Source organism: Nannospalax galili, unplaced genomic scaffold (assembly GCF_000622305.1).
Source record: "Nannospalax galili isolate Female #2095 unplaced genomic scaffold, S.galili_v1.0 scaffold799, whole genome shotgun sequence".
NCBI lineage: Eukaryota > Metazoa > Chordata > Mammalia > Rodentia > Spalacidae > Nannospalax > Nannospalax galili.
In genome coordinates this window covers 926919-948799 of record NW_008343085.1, presented here as the reverse complement: position 1 = coordinate 948799, position 21881 = coordinate 926919, and the positions used below count along the sequence as shown (strand labels likewise).

At 38.1% G+C, this 21881-nt stretch overlaps 1 protein-coding gene across 3 annotated transcripts in view; it reads left to right on the top strand.

Moving 5' to 3' along the window:
• Positions 1-20100, top strand: part of Cbfb (core-binding factor subunit beta) — a 49339-nt gene extending 29239 nt beyond the window's left edge. For 2 of the 3 annotated variants that reach the window (XM_029566456.1, XM_008839116.3), the window contains 2 exons: positions 5377-5472; positions 17922-20100. In XM_029566456.1, the coding sequence (XP_029422316.1) occupies positions 5377-5472; positions 17922-17990 (165 nt within the window). In that variant the 3' untranslated portion in view covers positions 17991-20100. Of the gene's footprint in view, positions 1-5376; positions 5504-17921 lie in introns of all 3 variants that reach the window. The other variant, XM_008839117.3, reaches the window with a different exon arrangement.
• Positions 20101-21881: the final 1781 nt, after the last annotated feature.

The following is a 21881-nucleotide window of genomic DNA, read 5'->3' as shown; positions in this document are numbered from 1 at the left end:
TTCATTTCTTTAGTTTGCAGATTTGTGGGAATAAATCTCAGTGTGTCTATGTTGTGTGTCTTTTTTTTTTTTTTTTTTGAGACCCATGTAACCCAAGCTGCCTTTGAACTGTCTATGTAGCTCATTTTGTAGCTGAGAAGACCCTTGAATTTCAAATTCTCCTGCCTCTGCCTCCACAACAGTGGGCTTACAGGTATGAGCTACCACACCCAGCCTTCAGTGTCTTTAGTATATGCTTGGTTTTCAGTAATGCACATCTCTGAAAGCCTGAAAATGAAAAATTGACACTTCACCATTGAATACTTGTAATCAAAATTTCAGCTTACTTATGTGCTCTGCCATGACATTTGTGTGCTGTGGCATGCTTGTGGAGATCAGATTTTCAGCTTACTTATGTGCTCTGCCATGACATTTGTGTGCTGTGGCATGCTTGTGGAGATCAGATAACAACTTGTGGGACTCACTCCTCTCCTACCATGTGAATCCTGAGGATCAAGCTCAGGTCATTACTCACTGAGCCATCCTGCGGTCCCTTCAAATAATTTTTTTTTTGTTTGTTTTGTTTTGGTTTTGTTTTTTTAGATATTTTATTTATATGTGTGTATTGCCTACATGTAGGTAAGTGCACCAGTGTCGTGCACTGCCTGTAGAGGGCAGAAGAGGCTGTCCAATCCCCTGGGACTGGTGTTACAGACAGTTGTTAGCTGCCATATGGGTGCTAGGATTTGAACCCAGGTCTTCTCCAAGAACAGCCAGTGTTCTTAACCGCTGAGCCATCTCTCCAGCCCGTTTTTGTTTTTTGAGATGGTCTCTCTTTAGTCCCAGCTGGCCTAGAACTTGACCAGGTTAGCCTCAATCTCATAGAGGTCCACCTGCCTCAGTGTTGGGATTAAAGGTGTGCAGTACCACACCCAGCACCTTCAAATAATTTTTAACAAAATACAACTAATGTTTATTTACCAAAAGAAAAAGAAAATCAATTGCACATATGCTGTCATAAGTTATATATTCAGAGTCAACTTTGTCACAAAAACTTCATGGGTTTGTGATTGCATAAGGATATTTTTAAGTTATATAACTAAATAAATAATAATTACCACAACATCTCATTTCTTTGCATGCAGTGATATATACCAGAACTACCTAATAAGTTTGTACCTTGTGTTTTTTAATTCAATGAGACCATTATTATTGTTTGTTGGAAATAGGATCTCATGTAGCTAAGGATGATGACCTTGAACTCCTGATCTTTCTGCTACAATCAGCGAGAGAGCATTTTATTTATTTATTTATTTATTTATTTATTTATTTATTTTTGCATACTTTATTTTCCCCAACTTTTCTGTTATCAACATGGATGCCAATACTTTCACTTCAGTTTTGGACTTTTTTGACTTTAGTTTGGCAATCAGAAAAATATGTTTCATCTTCAACATAATGACCTTTCAGATGTAGTATATTATTGCATGATTGGGTTAGGACAGTAGGACCATTATCAGAATTAGATTTTTCTGTTTGAAATACCTGATGACACTGATATAAAACAAGAATCCTGTGGCTGTTTGTAAGATTTTATTGCCAGTGAAGTCAACATATAAGCTAATTTGCTTTGTGTATGTGTGTACAAGAATGTAACTAGAACTGACTAGGAAGAGTTGTTTGATTGTTTAACAAAAAGTTACATTCTGCAGAGTAGTGAGTTAAATGTTCCATTTGTAGCTGCACATGTCCAATGATTGCCTTTGGAATAGATACTAATGCTCCAGATTTCTTTTTATTTTCATGCTGTGATACCATTCTGACCTCCACAGAATATTAGATGTCAGTATTCTGTACAAATTATATGTTTATCAAAAACTTTCTCTTTTTTTGGTCTTTTTGAGACAGGGTCTCCCTGTAGCCCCAGCTGTCCTGGAACTCGCTATGTAGACCAGGCTGGCCTTGAACTCACAAAGATCCACCTGCCTCTGCCTCCCAAGTGTTGGGATTAAAGGCATGTACCACCATGCCCAGCTCATAAACTTTCTTATAAATTAATTTCATTCTTAATTTTTCTTTAAACATAAACTTTTAAAAAACTTATTGTTGAAGAAAGGTGTTATGTCAAACTATAAATAAATATTGTTGAAGATTTAGATAATATGAAAAGCTAAAATCATTGAGGCAAGAATGGGTCAAATTATTCTGTCTGTACTCCATGACAGAACTGCAGACATTTATTTCACATGGAGACTTGAACACTCCAGCTATGTTTTCTTTGGTTTGTTTTGGGGAGGGGGGGTGTAAGGACAATTTGCAGTGGTCAGTTCTACCAGGTGGGTCCCAGAAATTAAACTAAAGTCATCAGGATTGGCAGCAAGTGCCTTTTACCCACTGAATATATCATACCTTCAAGTGTTGTGTGCGTTTCTCTGCCTTATTTTTTGAGAGAGTGTGTCTCACTAGGCCTAGAGCTCACCAATTTGGCTAGACTGACTGGCCAGCAAGCTTCAAAGGTCCAACTGTCTCTTCTTTCCTGGAACTGGGATTGCAGATATGTTCTGCAATACCAGCTTTTTTATATATATATAACAAGGGGACTGGGGATCTGAACTCAGTTCCTTGTGTTTGCATAGCAAACACTTTACACACTGAGCCATCCTTCTAGCCCTTTTTGTTGTTTGAGATGAGGACTCCTATGTTGTTCAGACTGGTCTCTTTCATTCCTAGGTTTAGGTGATCTTCCTTGCCTCAGCCTCCCACATAGTGGGTTTATAGGTGCATACCACCATGGTCAGCTCCAACTGTTACACTGATGCCCTAGCTGCTTTGTGCAGGTTCTGGTGTAGACTCTGGAGTAACAACAGGCTAGTATGACAAGTGGCTGGGGAAATTAAAATTGCAAGCTCCTCCCACCATCGCCTGGGGCTGGATAGAATCAGCTGTCCCTAGCCATTATTCTCCTTCATGGGTGAGCAAGTAATTTTATTAGCTAGTGCTGTCCCTAAAAGGGAGATGTTACATGCATTGCAACAAGAAAAGGGATCAGGATGACATTGGTAATTGCCCATAGTCTTCCCCATTTGTTAAAGTGTGAATTCTGTTCACTGTACACACATTTTTCTTGTCACTAGAAAAGACCAAGATGGAAGTTGGAACTAAAAAATAGAGAGCCACCAAATTTCTCTTGGCTTATTCTGCAGCAGTTAGTAATACTTTTTAGTCATTTAATGGAGTAAAATTCATGACCATTTCTAGAATATCTATAGTAGCTTAACTTTCTTAGGGAATTATATTACATCTCATGTTAAATGCTCTGGTTTTATCCTCAGTTTTCTCTGTTATACTTAATCATATTGATCACTTTACGTTGATTAAATTAGGTTTATTTGTTAATTAGGTTTATTTTCTACCTATCTCTCTGGATTAGCAGCTATAGGAGTAAAGCAGCATTCCTTCATATTATGTAAATGGAACCATGCACAATGACCGGAACATAATAAGACTCAGTAAATATTTGTGGGAAATAATGAAAAACTGAGTAAGAACCAATGAGGTAGTTCAGCAGGTAAAGATACCTGCCATCAAGCTTGCTAACCTGTGTTCGATCCCCAGGACCCACAAGGTGGAAAGAGAGCACCAATGCCCACAAATTGTCCTTGAACTTCCACAGACTGTGGTGTGGACACACAAGTAAATGTGGTAAAAAAAAATTTTGAGGGGATAAAAAAGTGAATAAGTACACAGAACAAAATGGGTACACTGTCATCAGCAGATGTATCCCAGATACCTAATGAGTAACAGAAAGCCTTTTTAGGTATGAATAGCATTCTTTTATAAGTACCTCAGGCTTAGTTAAATGTGTGACTTTATTTGTTTGTTTGTTTAAGACAGGGTCTCCCTGTAGCCCCAGCTGGCCTGGAACTCCAAGAGATTGACCTGCCTCTGTCTCCCAGTGCTGGAATTAAAGGCGTGCAACATGGCTGCCACTGCTGCCACCAGCACCTGGTTAAATGTGTGATTTTTATATATATCCGTAAGTGCTTGTAAAATAATAGAACTGGATGCTGTCTGGTAATATGCTCAATAAACACTTTTATGTGTTCTCATTTATCCCTCATAACTTGTAGAATAGTCCATTTAAGTTACAGGCACTGGAATTATAAATTTTAACCCTGCTAACAGTGACAAATGATTTTATTACAGCGAACAAGACATCTATCGTACTCAGACCTGGTGGTACACTTTATTACCAGAGGCCCTGGTCTTTTCATTTTCCTGTTGTACCATGGCTAGCATGTGATTTTATCCTCATATTTTCAAGATAACTGCTAAGTGTCTGAGCATTGCATCACTTTCCAGGAAGGAGAAATGGTGAAATGTCTCCTAAATGGCCTTCTTGGAAACCTGATCAGATGACTTGTGCTTATTATCTCATTGACAGAACTAAGCTATATGGCCACCCTTGGTGTACTGATTCTAGGAAAGTGAATGTTAGGACTTTTGTTCTGGATATTTTCATTTCTGCAAGAATACCATCAAAAAATATTAGTACATACTCTGGTATGTGACTGGCAAAAGTTGAACATTCTGTGTTGTAGCATGTAAACAGTGAGGGAGCTTTCTAAGTTTGGGGGCCCTCGTCACATTGTGCTTTAGAAGATCAACACTGACAGCAGTATGAGGAGTGGTGCAATAACTGGAAACAAGGAGAGACTGTTTCAGAGCCTTGCAGTAATCTAGGTAAGAGCTGTTCAGGTTCCAAATTAGGCAAATGTTTGTAGAAATTAAGAAGAGCTGGGCTTGGTGGTGCGTGCCTTTAATCCTAGCACTTGGGAGGCAAAGGCAGGCAGATCTCTCTGAGTTCAAATCCAGCCTGGTCTACATAGTGAGTTCCAGGACAACTGGGACTACAGGGAGACCCTTTGGTCTCAAAAAGACCAAAAAAAAAAGAAAGAAAAGAAATGAAGACACTGCAGATTCCCCAAAATACAGTCAGATAGGTAGTGTGCTAATTCTGTGAAGTTAAGAAAAAATGCTAAATCAAAAGTGGGTCAGGTTCCTAGTAGAAATGTGGCACAGACTCGTAAGCCTGACACTAGGGAAGCTGAGGCAGGAGGATTGTATTTCAGGCCAGCCAAGGCTATCATGACACCCTGTCTCCAAAACAAAAGTACCTCTAGCTGGGCTGGGTGGGGGTGTGCTGGGCCAGCTCCACCACTGTCCCTCCGCCACCCCCCAAAATAAAACTACCTCTAAAAGAAGTTGGGGTGGGGTTTGGGGTTGTAGTGTTGATATTTTTAGAATAACTGCAGTTTTTTCCTTCAAAAAAAAATCCCAAATATAAATTTTTATTATAGATCAAAATTAAAATAGCTATTTCATGTATTCTTACAGCAGGAAGATGCATTAGCACAACAGGCCTTCGAAGAGGCCCGGAGAAGAACACGTGAATTTGAGGATAGAGACAGGTCTCACCGGGAGGAAATGGAGGTGAGAGTTTCACAGCTGCTGGCAGTAACTGGTTAGTACTTTCACCAAACTCTCAGGCTGTTTGTAATGTTTGTGCATAATGTTTTTTAATAGTTTGTCCTTTGTTTTAAAAATTGTACATTATTTTATTATATGTAGTTCTTTTAAAGAAAGGTATTCTGATTTTAAGGTCACATACGAATTTCTTACGTATTGATCTTCACAAAGAAAATCTTTTACTGTAACAAGGTATATTTTTCTCTTAATTGATTCAAATCATTTTATTCAACCTCTTGCTGTCACACACTTATTTCTAAAAATTGCCTCATGTTAACATAGATAATAAGCTATCATTTAGAACATTTTTGAAACCTTTTGCAACTAATACTATTTTTCATTTTCTAGGAATATTGTCTTGATTTTGAAAGTTACAGGATTTTGTTTGTTTCATTTTCTCACAGTTGTGGGTGGGAGGTGGTGCACAGAAAATTTCCATGCAAATTGTGTGTGTGTGTGTGTGTACGTGTACGTGTACTTGTGCGTGTATGCTCTTATTTAAATTATAACATAGAAGTGTGTGTGTTTGTGTATATGTACACAAAGAGTAGTGTCTATCTCGTGTCTGTCTCATAGGGTCATTGTGAGGATTAAATCAGTAAATTACATATGAAAGCACCTTTAGAATAGATAGCTCTGACTAGGTATCAACTGCTGTTTTTATTTCCTTTTTTATTGTGTTGAATATTTTAGAATAAAAATTTTAATTATGTCTATTCAATGATTAGTATATGAAGTAAAATCAAATTCTCTATCTTTTAATGATTGATAGATTCCTTCATCAATGAGCTAATTGGCCTAAGAGGCTGATGGCAAATGAGACCATCCCTGAGAATCCATTTTAGCTAGGAGGGTATAGGAGTGATGTATATGTGTTACACATGTTTTCTTTGAAGGTTTTACAATTCTTGTGATCTTACGCTTCCCATTTCGCTCTTGTGCACTTTATAGAATGTACTTCTCTACCCATTCGTTGAGATGCATGCAGCATAAGGTATCTGGCAGGCTCTTCTCAAGTCTTAATCATAATTAACTCTTGTGTAGTTCCATAGCAGTTCTTAATTTCTTCCTTCCCCATTCCTGTCCCTTTTGTCCCTTTCCTTTTCTCCCTTTTCCTTTGCTGATTTGTTTGCTATTGGGTTTTTTGTTTCTTGTTGTTTGAGATGAGGTTTTATCCAGCACATGCTCACCTGGAACTTGCTATGTGACCACAGATGAACTTACATTCTTGATCCTCTTGATTTCATTTCCCAAATGCTTGGAGTACAGAAATGGGCCATCACACCCAGCTAGCTCTTATTTCCTTTCCTGTTCAAGATTTATTTTTAATCATGTATATGTGTGTTTATGTGTGGGTTTGTATACATGAGTACAGTGCCTGTGGAGGCCAAAAGAGGGTATCCAGTGCCCTGGAGCTGGAGTTAAAGGCAGCTGTGAAGCACCAGATATGGGTGACCACTGAACTCTGGTCACCTGGAAGAGCAGTGTACACTTTCAAATGATGAGCAATCTCTCCTTGATTTTTGTGTCCCATGAATTATCCACCAGTATTTTTAAAGGTGTTTACTTGATAAATGAAAACCTTAAAAAAAAAAAAAAAAACAGTCTACCTACCTGTCTGAATTACAGAGGAGTCTATGGGATAAACTAGATGATACACGCTGATGGTCTCTGCGAAGATTTTTAAGTGTTTATAACTGGAGCTGGTTTATGTTAATTGGTTAAATAGTAGCCTGTGTTGTGCTGGATTCTGCAGGAGGGACTAGGGGATACATATCCTTGCACATCTTTAAATCTTGACAGAACATGGATGTAGAGACAGGTAATTGCAGTGTCTTTTAGCATACATAGTGGTAGTTCAAAGGGAGATGGTGGCGCTGTAGAAGACAGATCATTTAAGTTTGTCACTGCTTGGGACGTTCATAGAATATGCTTGCAGGGATTTGAAGGAGAGCACGGGTTTGCCACCTCTGCAAACTGGAAAGCTTTTCCGGCAGGAAGAACAGTTATGTTTAAAGCGGTAAATGAGTGATGGAGTTTGCCAAGTCAGAAAACATGGCCACTCTTTCTGGAGTAAATGAATATACTTAAAAAATAACTACTTCAGAATGAGTGGAATAGTTGTTTAGGATGCTTTTGTATATCTTTTGCTTTAAGTTGTTGAATATTAACCACAATGTTTATATGTTTGAGAAAAGGTCTCACTGTGTGGCCCTGACTGGCCTAGATCTTCTGCCCCTGTCTTCTAAAGTATTGGGATTGCAGACATGCCCCACCATGCCCAGCACAAATAGTCTATTTTAAATAGTTGGGTTTTTCTAATTTTTTTCAATGTTGTCATTTGGGGGAAAAAATGCTTTTGTTTATGTGTGTCTATGAACAAAAACAAAGTCTGTTGACAGGAATGCCAAATAATTTGTCACTCGGCTAGATTGATTCCATTAGCTAGATAGTCAGTGATTGAGAGCATGGTCTTGTAGTCGGGCCTGGTTCATATTCCTGAGCCACACTTGCCAGTCTCTCTTAAGCCCCAGTTTTCTCACCGAAATTGAGAGAATTCAGTGTGAAAACATTTATAAAGTAGTTAATATGGTGCTTGGCATGTGTATGCCAACAGAAGTAATAGCTCTAAAGTGCTTTAGTGCTAAAAGCTCTACCACAGTGCTGGCTCCAGTTAATTGAAGTATCTGGCTAACAAGAGCATCCTTTTAGTTCTCTGTAATGTATTGAGGCACTCTCCTTGCATTATGACCTAGATGAGAGAGAAAACAGTTAAATTTTCATCAATGATTTAAGATCCTGTAGTGCCTAACAGCAATAATTTGAGATACTAGTTCTTGTAGAAAGTTGTCATCTAAGAAGAGTGGGCTGGAGTCTGTCTGCAGAGCACACTGGCAGTTGTGAATAGGAGTTTGGGGTTTGTGTGCTTTTGGCCCTTTGCATATTTGTACATTCTGCCTGCCCTTCCTCCTTCCTTGTGGTTCTTTCTTTTGTTGTCTTATCTATGAACACTTCTTAAAGGTTGCTGTCTTTCGAATTTTACCTTTTTTTTTTTTCCTGAAATAACAGTGAAGGAAAATGTTTTTGCCCTGTAATTCAAACATCTTTAGGGATTTAAGTATCATCTAATTCATTCTTAACAACAGTTGGTGAAAATAAGACTCCCAGAAAAATTAACTCACATGTTCTCTTTCAAATGGTTTGCTAATAGAAGAAAAACCAAGGAGTTAAACCTAGTTTCCTAACCAGGACATCTCCACAAATACAGCCTAACAGTGGGAAATTAATTTCTACAGCACCCATAGAGCTGAAAAATAAAATCTGCTGGGAGAAGTTAGAAACCATTTTGCCTGGAATAGAAAAGGCTGAGGCAGAAAAGAATAATATTGGTTCTAGTGGGTGGTCCTGATGCCTGACTGGAGATGACAGCCAAGAACAGTGGTAATTCGTGGGCGGCAGTAACTGAGGAGATGTTTGGAAGCCTGAGATTTTGACACACTAAAGCTCAGGGTTCTCTACCACTGTTTGAATAACCTCTGAAATCCCTACCCTTGCCATACTGAAGTGTTGATGGTACTACCCATGAACATTTAATGCTCATGTAAAGTTAAAAGTTCTGTCAGTGGGAAGCAGAACTTCAAATGGTTGTAGCTCAAAGGATTCCATTTTTCACAATATTTTTTTAATATTTTATTTATTATTTTTATTTTATGTGTATGAGTGTATTGCCTTGTATGTATGTGAGTGCACCCATGTCGTGCAATGCCGCGGAGGTCAGAAGAGGGCTTCAGATTCCCCTGGATGTGGAATTAAGGATGGTTTGTAGCCACCATGTGGGTGCTGGGAATTGAACCTGGGTCCTCTGCAAGAGCAGTCAGTGCTCTTAACTGCTGAGCCATCTCTCCAGCCCAAAATTGTCTTTAATATGAAATTGGTTACAAAACTGCACATGCTTCCATTTTGCCATTTATAGCATCATTCATGATAGAATTTAGCCATCTCTTCTGTTTGTTTTTTGTTTTTTTAATTATTTTTTTTTTGGAGGAAGCTTTTACTGGTACAGTATTTTGTTTACTTTCCAAAGATAATGACAGTTTATCATTTATTTGGCAAATGAAAGATAAACTGGAAAAATATACTTATTTTAGTAGCCTTTACCAGATACTGGTAAATAATTTTAAGTAAAATGAGATACATAAAAGATACAGAATATTGTGTTTAATATCTTATCCTATAGATAGGAATATATTTGTTTGAAAGTGCTCACTAGTAGGCTGTATAAAAAAATGAAACTGGAAACTACAATGGAAACCAGATTGGGAGGAGGGGCAATGACAAAATGGACTTATTAGGACTGGAGAGATAGCCCAGCATTTAAGAATTCATACTGCCCTTACAGGGGACTTAGTTTGGATCCCAGCATCCACATATGGTGGCTCACACTGCCTATAGCTCTAGCTCCAGGGGGAATACGACTCCTCTGACCTCCTTGGGCACCTGCACTCACGTAACATACCTACACACACATATAATTTAAAATTAAAAATAAGAACTTTTCAAATGAAGGACAATTGTTTTCACTGTATATCCTTTTTGCTTTCTGAATTTGATATCACATACATCAATTATTTAGGAAAGAAAATTTGCTCTTAGGGAACTGGAGAGATGGTTAAGAGGGCTTGCTCTTGCAGAGGACTTGAATCAGTTCCCAGTTCTGAGGGATTAAACACCATTTTCTGGCCTCTGGACACCCATACACAAGTGACATACAGACACACAGAGATATAATGTAAATAAAGATAATTTTTTAAAAAGAAAATTTGTGGGGCTGGAGAGATGGCTCAGCAGTTTAAAAAACACTGGTTGTTCTTGCGGAAGACCTGGGTTCAAATCTCAGCACCCACATGGCAGCTAACAACTGTCCGTAATTCCAGTCCCAGGGAATCCAACAGCCTCTTCTGACCTCTGCCAGCATTGTACAACATGGGTGCACTTACCTACATGCAGGCAATACACGCATACATATAAAATAAAAATAATAAAATAAAAAAATTGCTCCTAGTGTAACACACATTAATGAAAACAGAAGATTTTGTAACTTGTCTGTATTTACTGGCATGTAGGCTATTTTTTGTTTTATTTTGTTTTGCTGAGTTAGGGGCATCACTGCTACCTAGGCTGGTCTCAAATATCTGAACTCAATGATTGTCCTGCTTCAGCCTCCCAAATGCTGGTCTTACAGGCATATACCGCCATACCCAATTGTTAAATAAGTTATTTTTAAAACCATGAAACCCTTTTTTCATTTGAAATTTTATACCAAGCCCCAATGTATTAAATAGAGAAAGGGACTTCTCTGGTCAAAGCAAGGGTAGGGATTATTCTGATCTCCCACTAGGGTCCCTGGAGTGTTTTCAGTTAACCAAGAAGGTGATAGAAAGATAACTTGAGGACTTTTGGTATATAAATGAGCATATGGTTTGTAGTAGATTACTTGGTTTGCTTGCTAGCTCTACCATTTGTTGCTATGTGACTGACATTGGGAAAGTTGCTTATTCTCCTTGAGCCTCATCTGTAAAACAAACCTACCTCACAGATTGCTCCCTTAGTATCTGGTGCTTAGAAGGGAGGCTCAGGTGCTAGAGAGATGGCTCAGTAGTTAAGAGCACTGGCTGTTCTTACAGAGGACCTAGGTTTAATTCTCAGCTCCCACATGGCAGCTTAACAGCCATCTGTGACTCCAGTTCCAGGGTAATCCGACACCCTCTTCTGACCTCCTCAGGCATTGCATGACTTGGTTATACTTACATACTTGTAGACAATATACTCAAACACATAAAATAAAAATAATAAATAAGATTTAAAAAAAGAAGGGAGGCTTAGTGGAATCTAGTATTTGGCTTACAATGTATCTGGAATGGCAGTAAAGTAGACATAGCCTGACCTTAGACTGAAACTCAAAGATACCATTTTGTCAAGCTATTTTAGATTCTGGCATATTTTGGTTGGTCAGTCAGTCAATTGGTTTGTTTTTGTTTTTGTTTTTGTTTTTCTGAACTAAAGAACCAAAAAAGAATTTTGAACTTCCTGGCTCTGCTGTCTGCTGAGGTAGCAGTTACCTAGGGTTGAGTAGTAACTGGGAATAGATGAATTGATGTCTCTGTAGAATGTCCAGTCGCAGTTCATATACAGTATATTTCTAGAGATGATTTTCAACTTGATTGTCCTCTGGACCCAAGCTAATAGAGCATTTAATTCAGCTGAAAGATGCTAAAAGAGATTTTTCTCTATCATTCTCTAGAAAATGCCTCCATTTGGTGGATTATAAAGTGTTAGCAGATTAATAGGCCTTCTTATTTTCATTTTTATTTTTTACTTTTGTGTATGTGTGTATTGCCTGCATGTAGGTTAAGTGTGGCCGTGGAGGTCAGAAGAGGCTGTCGGATCCCTGAGACTGGAGTTAATGGACAGTTGTTAGCTGCCATGTGGGTGCTGGGATTTGAACCCGGGTCTTAACTGCTGAACCATCTCTCTAGCCCGGCCCCCCCTTTTTTTTTGGTCTTTTTGAGACAGGGTCTCCCTGTTATCCCAGCCAGCCTGGAACTCAATATTTAGATCGGGCTGGCCTCCAGCTCACAGAGATCCTCCTGCCTCTGCCTCCCAAGTGTTGGGATTAAAGGGTGCCTGGCTTTTAATAGTTTTTAATGTTGTGGTATGGATCAATAATTACTGCATATTCTACCTTAAGTTTAATATGGGAGCTGGAAAGATGGCTCTGTGGTTAAGTGTCCATACTGCTCTTGCAGAGGGCCTGAGTTTGGTTCCCAGCACCCATGTCAGGCAGCTCACAATGGTCCAGCTGCAGTGGGTCCAACACCCTCTTCTGGCCTCTGTGGCAGCTGCACCCACAAGCAACATACTTCCACAAAGGCATTAAATTAAAAATAAGAATAATTAAAAATAAGATTTTTTTTTTTTTTTTTTTTTTTTGTCTTTTTGAGACAGGATCTCCCTGTAGCCCCAGCTGTCCTGGAACTTGCTATGTAGACCAGGCTGGCCTCAAACTCACAAAGTTCCATCTGCCTCTGCTTCCCAAGTGCTGGGATTAAAGGTGTGTGCCACCACGCCCAGCTAAGAATAAATATTTAAAAAAAAAAGTTTAATGCAATTCAGCAAATCAAGAGCCTATTGTGTAGTGACTACTTGAAAATAAAAACAAGCAAAAAGCTTTATGTGGTTTTTGTACTTGGGTTATGCATATTTTTAGGGCCTGTGTAGTTTAAGAAATCTTAACCTCTGTTTTAAATTTCCAAAGACTTCAGTTTTTCAGCACATTTTACTTTAACTACTGTAAATACTAATACTTATTCTTATGTAAGAAAAAAAATTATCTATTTGTATGTGTACACACCATGGTATACATGTAGCAGTCAAGATGACAGCTCGGGAGAATTGATTTTCTCTCTTTAACTCTGTGGATCCTGGGGATCAAACTCAGGTTGTAAGGCATGGTGACAAGGGCCTTTACCCACTGAGCCAAGTTTTGGGAGAAATATATTGTCAGGACTTAAAATTTCTGCCTTGCACCTTAGCAATAAGGAGAAATAACTGGCTAAGGAGGCTGACGTTGGTGTCTGTTGTAATTTAATGCCAGTCTTTTCTAAGTCTATGAATTTGTCCTGACTCTTACTTCCAGCCCTAGGAGTGTCTAGGCATCACTAATGCTTCTTGGTTATAGGCTTATCTGCCTTTTTGGTTGTAAGCCTGAGCCTTAATGGCTGCACCAGCTCTCCAGCCCTGTAGGCTTATCTGTATGATGAGAGTTAAGCCAGATCTCTTAAATACTTTGCCATTCTAAAATTCTATAATTCTGTGTTGTAATTTTTAACCAGGTATCAAGTATAAAGTGAGAATGAGTAACATAGGTTCTAGTACATATTTGGTGACTTGCAGCTATTTTCAGTTATCAAAACATTTTCCCAATTAAAGAGTTTTCTATGTTTGTTTTTATCTAGATAATAAAAGTAGTGATCAACCTGAAACTTTGACTTATTTGACTAAACCCTGCTTTTGGCTATTTCTGCAGGCCCCGGCTAGTAGAGAAAATTTCATGTGCTAGTAATTGTACATTGTCCCTCATTTAGAATCATCTTATGATGACCTCCTAGAAACTAGATTTTTTCTGGGAAAACTAATACTGGGGGGGGGGGTGAGGGCGGAGTAACTGCTACTAATAAGCCTGTAATAAAAGCTAGATTAATTAAAGTATGGATGTGATACTTTGAGAGTTGATAGAGTTCAGAGAGGACTTCTTTACCATCGTCTCATGGATTATTACCCATAGAAGAATTTCTTCTAAAACTTTCAGCCTACATTCAAAACAGACAAAACTGGAAATATAGCTTCCCAAGGCAACTCATCCAGTTGTAGAATTCCTATCTCGTGGACGCTGTTTCACTGAAACTCTTTCTGTGTGCCTCCTTAGGACAGCCTGTCCATCTTCTCTTCTAGTGTTGTTTTTTCCCAGCGCTCTAGCTCCCTCTTCTGTCCCATTCATACTCATTAGCCTTCCCTCCTCTCCTTCACAGTGCCTAGCTCATGTCTTTCTCAGTCCCTTCTTCACAGGTAAATAGAAACTAAAAGCACAAATCAATAGCAAAATGACTTCTTTACTCCTGTTTTTCCTGCTTTTATTTTAAAGCACAGTATTTGAGACAATTAAACCCATAGCTATTTCTGTACAATCATAACCAGTACATAAAACTGCTGCTGCTGGTAACCCATCACCCATTTGGAATCATCTCATTCTCAATATAATTTGAAAATTACTCTTAACTGAAGTCAAAGGCTAAACTGTTCTTTTCACAAAATACTATTGGTAGGTTAGTGATTTATAAATATATAATTATGATTGATTTTCCTTAGTGTTTCTTCATTGCTCAGCCCCTTTCTAATCTTCATTGACCGAAACCAGACACATCACAATCTCTGATTCTGTAGAATCAATTGGTTATTAGAGCATACTTAACATTGATTGTATATGGAACATAAATTGTTTTTCTGATTCATATGCATCCATAACCTTTTCAGTCTGGGACTTCAATATAATTTTAACTATGAGTGCTTCAATTAAAAGGGATGTGCTAAAATTTAGTCAATATTTAATCTGCTAACAAAAATAGTTTAAATCTATCTGCTAGAGAAACACTAAGAAATATTGAAAGAGTTAGTGTTAGATTTTATTTTGTCTGGAAGTAACTAAGGCAGTTGTCATTTTCATACAAATAACAATATTTTTAATTAAAACACAGCTGCAGGCACTGGAGAGATGGCTCAGAGGTTAAGAGCACTGTTTGTAACTCTGGTTCCAGGGAATCTGACACCCTCTTCTGTCCTCTGCAGGCACTACATGACACAGGTACACTTACATACATACAGGCATAACACTCACACACATAAAATAAAAGGGGGGGGCGTAGCTGCACCTTCTAACTAAATTTAACCTTAGGGCTGGGTATAGCTCAGTTGTAGAGTTGCATACTTCGTATGTACCAAGGCCCTGGGTTTGGTGCCTAGCATGATGAAGTTGTTAAAAGGAAAGGAAAAAATGTGATCTTAATGGATAAGTGAGACCTGTTGAGCTCTTGTTTTGAAGGTCAGGACACCCTTCTCTAATAACTGTGTTTAGATTTTAAAACAAGATCTCTGTTGCCAAGCTGGCCTCAAACTCATGTTTCTCCTGCTTCTTCCAAATGCCAGAATTAGTCATGTGCCGCCCTGCTTGGTCTAGATCTCAGAAATTAAAATCAGAATATGATTTTTTGGTTAAATTTGTTTTAGAAAATGACACAATGGAAAAATTACTTGATGCTATTAGAACACAATTTAAAGAAATTGTACAGATAATTGTAGTTAGTCCCAACTGCTGGCATGTTACAGAATTGACTTAAGAATAAGAATGTGTAGGTCAAATATGACAATGGCTTGGACTACAGGGAAAGTGATAGAAGAATTCAGAAGTGCTGAAATTAAGGATATATTGGGGCTAGAGAGATGTCTCAGTGGTTAAGAGCACTGGCTACTCTCCCAGAGGACACAGGTTCCCAGCACCCATATGGCAGCTAACAATTGTCCATAACCCCAGTGCCAAGGAATCTGGCATCCTCTTGGCCTCCACAGGCACTGCATATACATGGTACACTTATATATATGCAGGCCAAACACTTGAACACACAAAATAAAAATTTCAAATTAAGGATATATTTAAAGGTGAACCATCAGAATTTGTTGTTGGGTGGAGGAGAAAGAAATATAAATGCTAACCTCAAGGCTTTCTGTCTAAACAACTGGTAAAATGGAATTGTCATTAACTAACAGAGGAAAACTTGTATTGGAGGAACCAGGTTCTGATGTTTGTTCTTAGCCAACATTTGGAGGCACTGAAGAAAGTTTAAAACATTAGAATTTGTGAAAGTGTCTGAAAGACATCATGTGGGAGCTGGTGAGATAGCTCAGTGATTAAAGGCACTTGTTGCCAAGCTTGATTACTTGAGTTTGATCCCCAAAACTACATGATGGAAGGAGAGAACCAGCTCCCATATATTGTCCTCCAACCTCCACTTGCACACTATGGCACACACAGTAATTAAAGAAGCTGGAGAGGGGCTGGAGAAATGGCACAGTGGTTAAGAGCACACTGGCTGCTCTTGCAGAGGACCCAAGTTTGATTCCCAGCATCCACATGGCAGCTAACAACCATCTGTAACTCCAGTTCTGGAGGAAACGGACCCTTCTTCTGACCTTCAAGGGGATTACACAGAATGGGTGCACTTATACACGTGTAGGCAATACACTCATACACATAAAATTTTAAATAAAATGAAATTTTTTTTTTTTAAAGCCTAGATGCCGGGTCTGGTGGCACACGCCTTTAATCCCAGCACTTGGGAGGCAGAGGCAGGTGGATCTTTGTGAGTTCGAGGCCAGCCTGGTATACATAGTGAGTTCCAGGACAACTGGGGCTACAAGGAGACCCTGTCTCAAAAAAAGACCAAAAAAAAAAAAAAAGAGTCTAGAGAGATGGCTCACCACTATTGTTCTTCCAGAGGACATGGGTTCAGTTCCTGGCACCAATGTCAGGCGGCTCACAACCACCTGCAACTCCTGCTTCAGGAGAGCTGATGCCTCTGGCATCTACAGGCACCCACACAAGGTATGAATGCACTCCCACCACAAGCACACACACAAAGATAAAATCTTTAAATTATAAATGAAATTTTTTAAAAAATATGTTGTACATGAATCAAAAGATCACTATATTATCTAAAAACTTTATATTACCAGATAATTACATGATACTTTAGTTAATAGATGCTTTCTAGTAATTTGCCATAGATGTTCATCCTGTAGTGAATCTTGAAACGCTCAATGTTTATAATTGTTAAGTCTTTTAAAGAAAGCCAGGCATGGTGGCACACGCCTGTAGTCCCAGCATTTAGGAGGCAGAGGCAGGTGGATCTCTGTGAGTTCAAGGCCAGCCTGGTCTACATAGTGAGTTCCAGGACAGCTGGGGCTACAGGGAGACCCTGCTTCAAAAAGATTAAAAATAAAAAAAATAGGAAAAGAAAACATGAGGTCCCACTGTGTAGCTCTGACAGGCCTGGAACCTGCTGTGTAGATCAGACTGGCCTCAAACTCACAGAGATCCTCTGCCTCCTGAGTGCTGGGACTAAAAGTATATACCACCACAACTGGCTTATAATTGTTAAGCCTCTTAATTGTTAAATACTGTTATAAAGATACTTAGAGGTATTAATAAGTGCACCGATTTTTATTTTTACTTAATAAGATACTATTACTAATGATACAAAACTAATTCTGGATTTCATTTCTTGAGATTTCTGGTTTAATATTCAGCTGGAAGAGATGGAATACATTATTATTTTTCAGTTACATAGTTAACAGCCAATATATAAATAAATGCTTCTGTGATTCAGTTTCCTTAGATATAAAGTGGGGGAAATAACAGTACCTATGTAGGTGTTGAGAGTCATTTAGTTATTCATGGAGAATGCTTAAAACAGTGCCTTGTATATAGCTGTTGCTCAGTAAATGTCAACTAAAAGGAGAAGTTTTTTTTCTAAGGTGTAGTGATAAAGTTAGACCTCTAATTCTAAAAATAAAGCCATAAATTTTCTTTCGTATATGGTATATGTTTATATAATACCCTTCTGAATATAAAACTTTTCATTCTAGATTTTTACAAAATATGCTATACATAATTGTAATTGTTTTATCTGTGAAGATATTGGTTGAAAAGTTTTTTGGCTATGAATATTTCTTATATGATAGTGTGTCATTTTGGATTTCAAACCACTTGTCTTGACCACCAAATTATGATTTTGTCATTGCAGGCAAGAAGACAACAAGACCCTAGTCCCGGCTCCAATTTAGGTGGTGGTGATGATCTCAAACTTCGTTAATAGTAGTCCAGCACATGTGCCCGCCATCTTTACATACACTTTGCTTCTAGTTGGCAGAAACAATTCATTCTAAGACCAGAAACTGTGATAACTGGAGATACCGCAGTACATGTTACAGCCTAAGGCAGTAAAGACATCACCAGCTGCCCTGGCTTTGCACTATGATGCCCGAATTTTCTGATTTTTAAAACGTAGCCAGTAATAATTTGAAATTTTTTTCTATGCAAGCTTACCTTGTTGGCATTATCTTAGTGGGTTGAAGCTACTCGTAAAGCCTATTCTCCTTTTAATTTAAAAGTTTGTGTCATTTAAAAACAAATTAAGAAATTCAAAATTTGTATCAGAGGGTTTTCTTAAAATCAGTTGCATAAAACATTTTTTTGTACTCAGAGATGTGTTGGTTATGCAGTTCTGTTTTGGGTATCTTTTTTAGATAAGCATTCTTGGTTTTTGTTTTCTCCATTTCCTTTTGTGTTTTTGTAGCATTTTTAAAATGTGGTATGTTTGCATTTTTTTACAACCTTAAAACCTAGTATAGCATAGAGCTGTCTGCCACAGCCTTCTAATAAAAGTTTACACTTGTTAAAGTCACAGTATCCTTTTAAATGCTAATAATAACCCTTTCCTTTTTAAACGTAAAAATTTTACCTTGGTATTAACTCTTAATTTGCCTTGGATCTGTTTTAAATTATGTTCTGTAATTATGAGTTTGGGTGGAGAAATTCTCCTTAGATGATAATGTTTTACTGAAATGCCTAAAGAAGTCACAAACTGGCTTCTGTTTTATTCAGGGATTTTTTTTTTTTTAAGTCAATCACAAAAAGGGATACTGGAACTTCTTGTATGTAACAGCATATTAAACTGGAGGCAGTGATGAATCAGCTACAAAGGTAAATTGTATTAAAATCATGTTTAAGATAGCTGCTTTTATGTGTATTTTATATTGCATGCTTTTGTAGAAACTATTGGTTGATGAAGATTAGTCTTAGAAAATGTTCATCTGTGCAGAAGATACATTTTCTTCTGTTGATTCTGGGTAAAACATTCACAGTTATATATGAGATTTTTATTAATTGCGCCTTTTGAGATGAATTAGTGTAAGAATATTTTTTAAATAGGCTTAGTGTCAACTTGCAATTTTTTTAAGATGAAACTGGAAAAAGTGCTAAGTCATTTGGCACATGCTTACAGATATTGTCATGGTCATAGTCATTAGATGTTACTGCATTGCTGAAATTTTTGCAAAAATGTATTTTATCATATAGAATGGCATTATTTTAGAGAATTTGAAAAACTGACATGGTCAATTCAGAAATGAAGTCTGAATAAGGTCATTGCATTTAAAAAGCATATAAACTACTTGATTGATGAAGGAGGCGTGTCTTTCATTGTATATAAGTCTTATAACCATAAACAGCCTGTATCTCAGAATAAAAATATTTGTTATATATTTGAAGTTGTGCATGGTAAAGAGTGTGTTTGAATTCTTATAAACAATAATGTGTTACAAAAGACCATGCTCATTTTGTGGAACTAAGTTCTATGAATGAATTTGGTTGGTATTTGGTGTTGTATAGCTCACATGTTTACACTCTTGGTGCCCTAATTTCCTCTGGGGGAATCACCTTTTAAGTGATCCTTACAGTGATGGTTTAAGGTACTTTATCATGGCGCACCTTTGTTTTTGACTTCTGTGCTTAATTCTTTTTTTAAAATAACATGATGATGGTACATTTTTCTCTGTTGCTTCTAGCCAAAGGCTTTCAGTCCACCAATAAATAAGATTGTGTGGTGTTAAATGTTCTCGTGGCCATCCTTGTGTAAATAGTGAGAGCTCATCAGTTAGCACTGCTCTGTCTTAATGCTGGCATTAAGATCATGCACTTCTTTTCTCCAGTAGTGCAGACTTTGAATCTACTTTAAGTTATTGATGCAGTTTGATATTTTTTCATAATCTATATTTAAAATTGCATCATTGCATCATCTTTTCTAAATTCATCTCCATTAAAACTTGCCTTAAACTACCAGATTGCTTTTGCTGCCATTAGCCATACTGTATATTTGTATGTTTAATTTACTTCACAATAAAATTCTGTGTAGTGGAAACAAAGTCGTGGCTCTTTATTGATATAATGTGATCACCTGTATCCTACTAGCTATGACATGAAAATTATTTATACACTTCTTTGATCTTGTCTACATTTTTTTAAAGAAAGCAACAACAGTGACATCTAGTGGTCATAACTCCAAAGAAGCCTTTTTAAATGTATAGCTCACAATATCCAGTGATTTTTTTTTAGTAAATGTTAATGGCTTTCAAAAAGTCTGAGGGAGCTGGAGAGATGGCTCTGTAGTTAAGAGCACTGACTGCTCTTACAGAGGACCCGGGTTCGATTCCCAGCACCCACATGGTAGCTAACAACTGTCTATAACTCCAGTTCCAAGAGAATTCGACACACTACTTTTGACCTCCATGGGCTTTGCACAGCATGGGTGCACTTACATTCAGGCAATACACTCATACACAAAAAAATAAATAAAATATTTTTTTTTAAAGTCTGATTGAAGCCAGGTATGGTTGTACATGCCTGTAATCCAAGCACTTGGGAAGTGGAAGCAAGAGCATCAGGAGTTGAAGGTCATCCTTGGCTACATAAAGAGCTCAAAACTAGAATGGGCTATATGAGACCTTGTCTCAAAAAAAACCCCCAAAGAATCCAAAATGGGGGCTGCAGAGATGGCTTAGGAGTTAAGTGCACTGACTGCTCTTGCAGAGGATCCAGGTTTGATTCCTAGCACCCACATGGTGGCTAACAACCATCCGTAACTCCAGTTCCAGGGAAATCCACCGCTGCCACCTGACCTCTGCAGGCATTGTATGACACAGGTGCGCTTAACACACATGCAGGCCATACACTCATACCAGAAAACTAAAATTTTTTAAAAAAGGAAAAATGAGGCTGGGGAAGTGGTTCCGCTTGCTGCTTCTGTGGAAGATGAGAGTTTGAGTCTTAGTACTGCAGTGGTTGCCTCACAACCACCTATAACTCCAGCTCCAGGATCCAACACCATCTTCTGGCCTCTGGGTATCACATGCACATATAAAGCACATAAAAAAAAATAAATCTTTTTTAAAAACCAGGCTTACTTGGGGCTGAAGAGATGGCTCAGTGGTCTAGAGTACTGGCTGCTCTTGCAGAGGACAGTTCAGTTCCCAGCACCCACATGGCACCTAACAGCCATCAACAACTCAAGTTCCAGGGGATCCGACACCCTCTTCAGCCTCTACAGGCATTACGCAACACAGGTGCACTTACATATGTGCAGGCAAAACACTCATAGACATAAAAAAATAAATATTGAAAAACCAGGCTCATATCTGTATTCCAACATCTGAGGCAACAGGAAGACCCTGTCTCAAAACATAAACCTGTACATCAAAAATATTACTGAGTCAGGCCTGGTGGCTAATGCTTTTAATCCCAGCACTCCAGAGGTAGAGGCAGGCAGATCTCTGTGAGGTCTACATAGTTCCAGTCCAGCTGGGGCTACAGGGAGACCCTGACTCAAAAAGACCAAAAAGAAAAAATAAATAACATAGTACCATCTCAAAGGCTGGTTTCAGGATTTACACATGTAGGTATTAAATCCAACATTCCTAGAATATATCCTGGAATTTTCCTACACCAGAAAATTAAGCCTTTTACTTTAGAAGTATGCCTTAAATTTGCTCTACAATAAATTTGCTTTTTCATCACCAAATTTCATATAAATGACCAAATACCTTGAATGCTAAATTGATACCATTAAGGAAGTTCCAGCCAAAACTGGGAAGACTGAGGTAGGATTATGAACTCAAGGCCAGCCTGAGATAGACCCTATTTAAAGAAA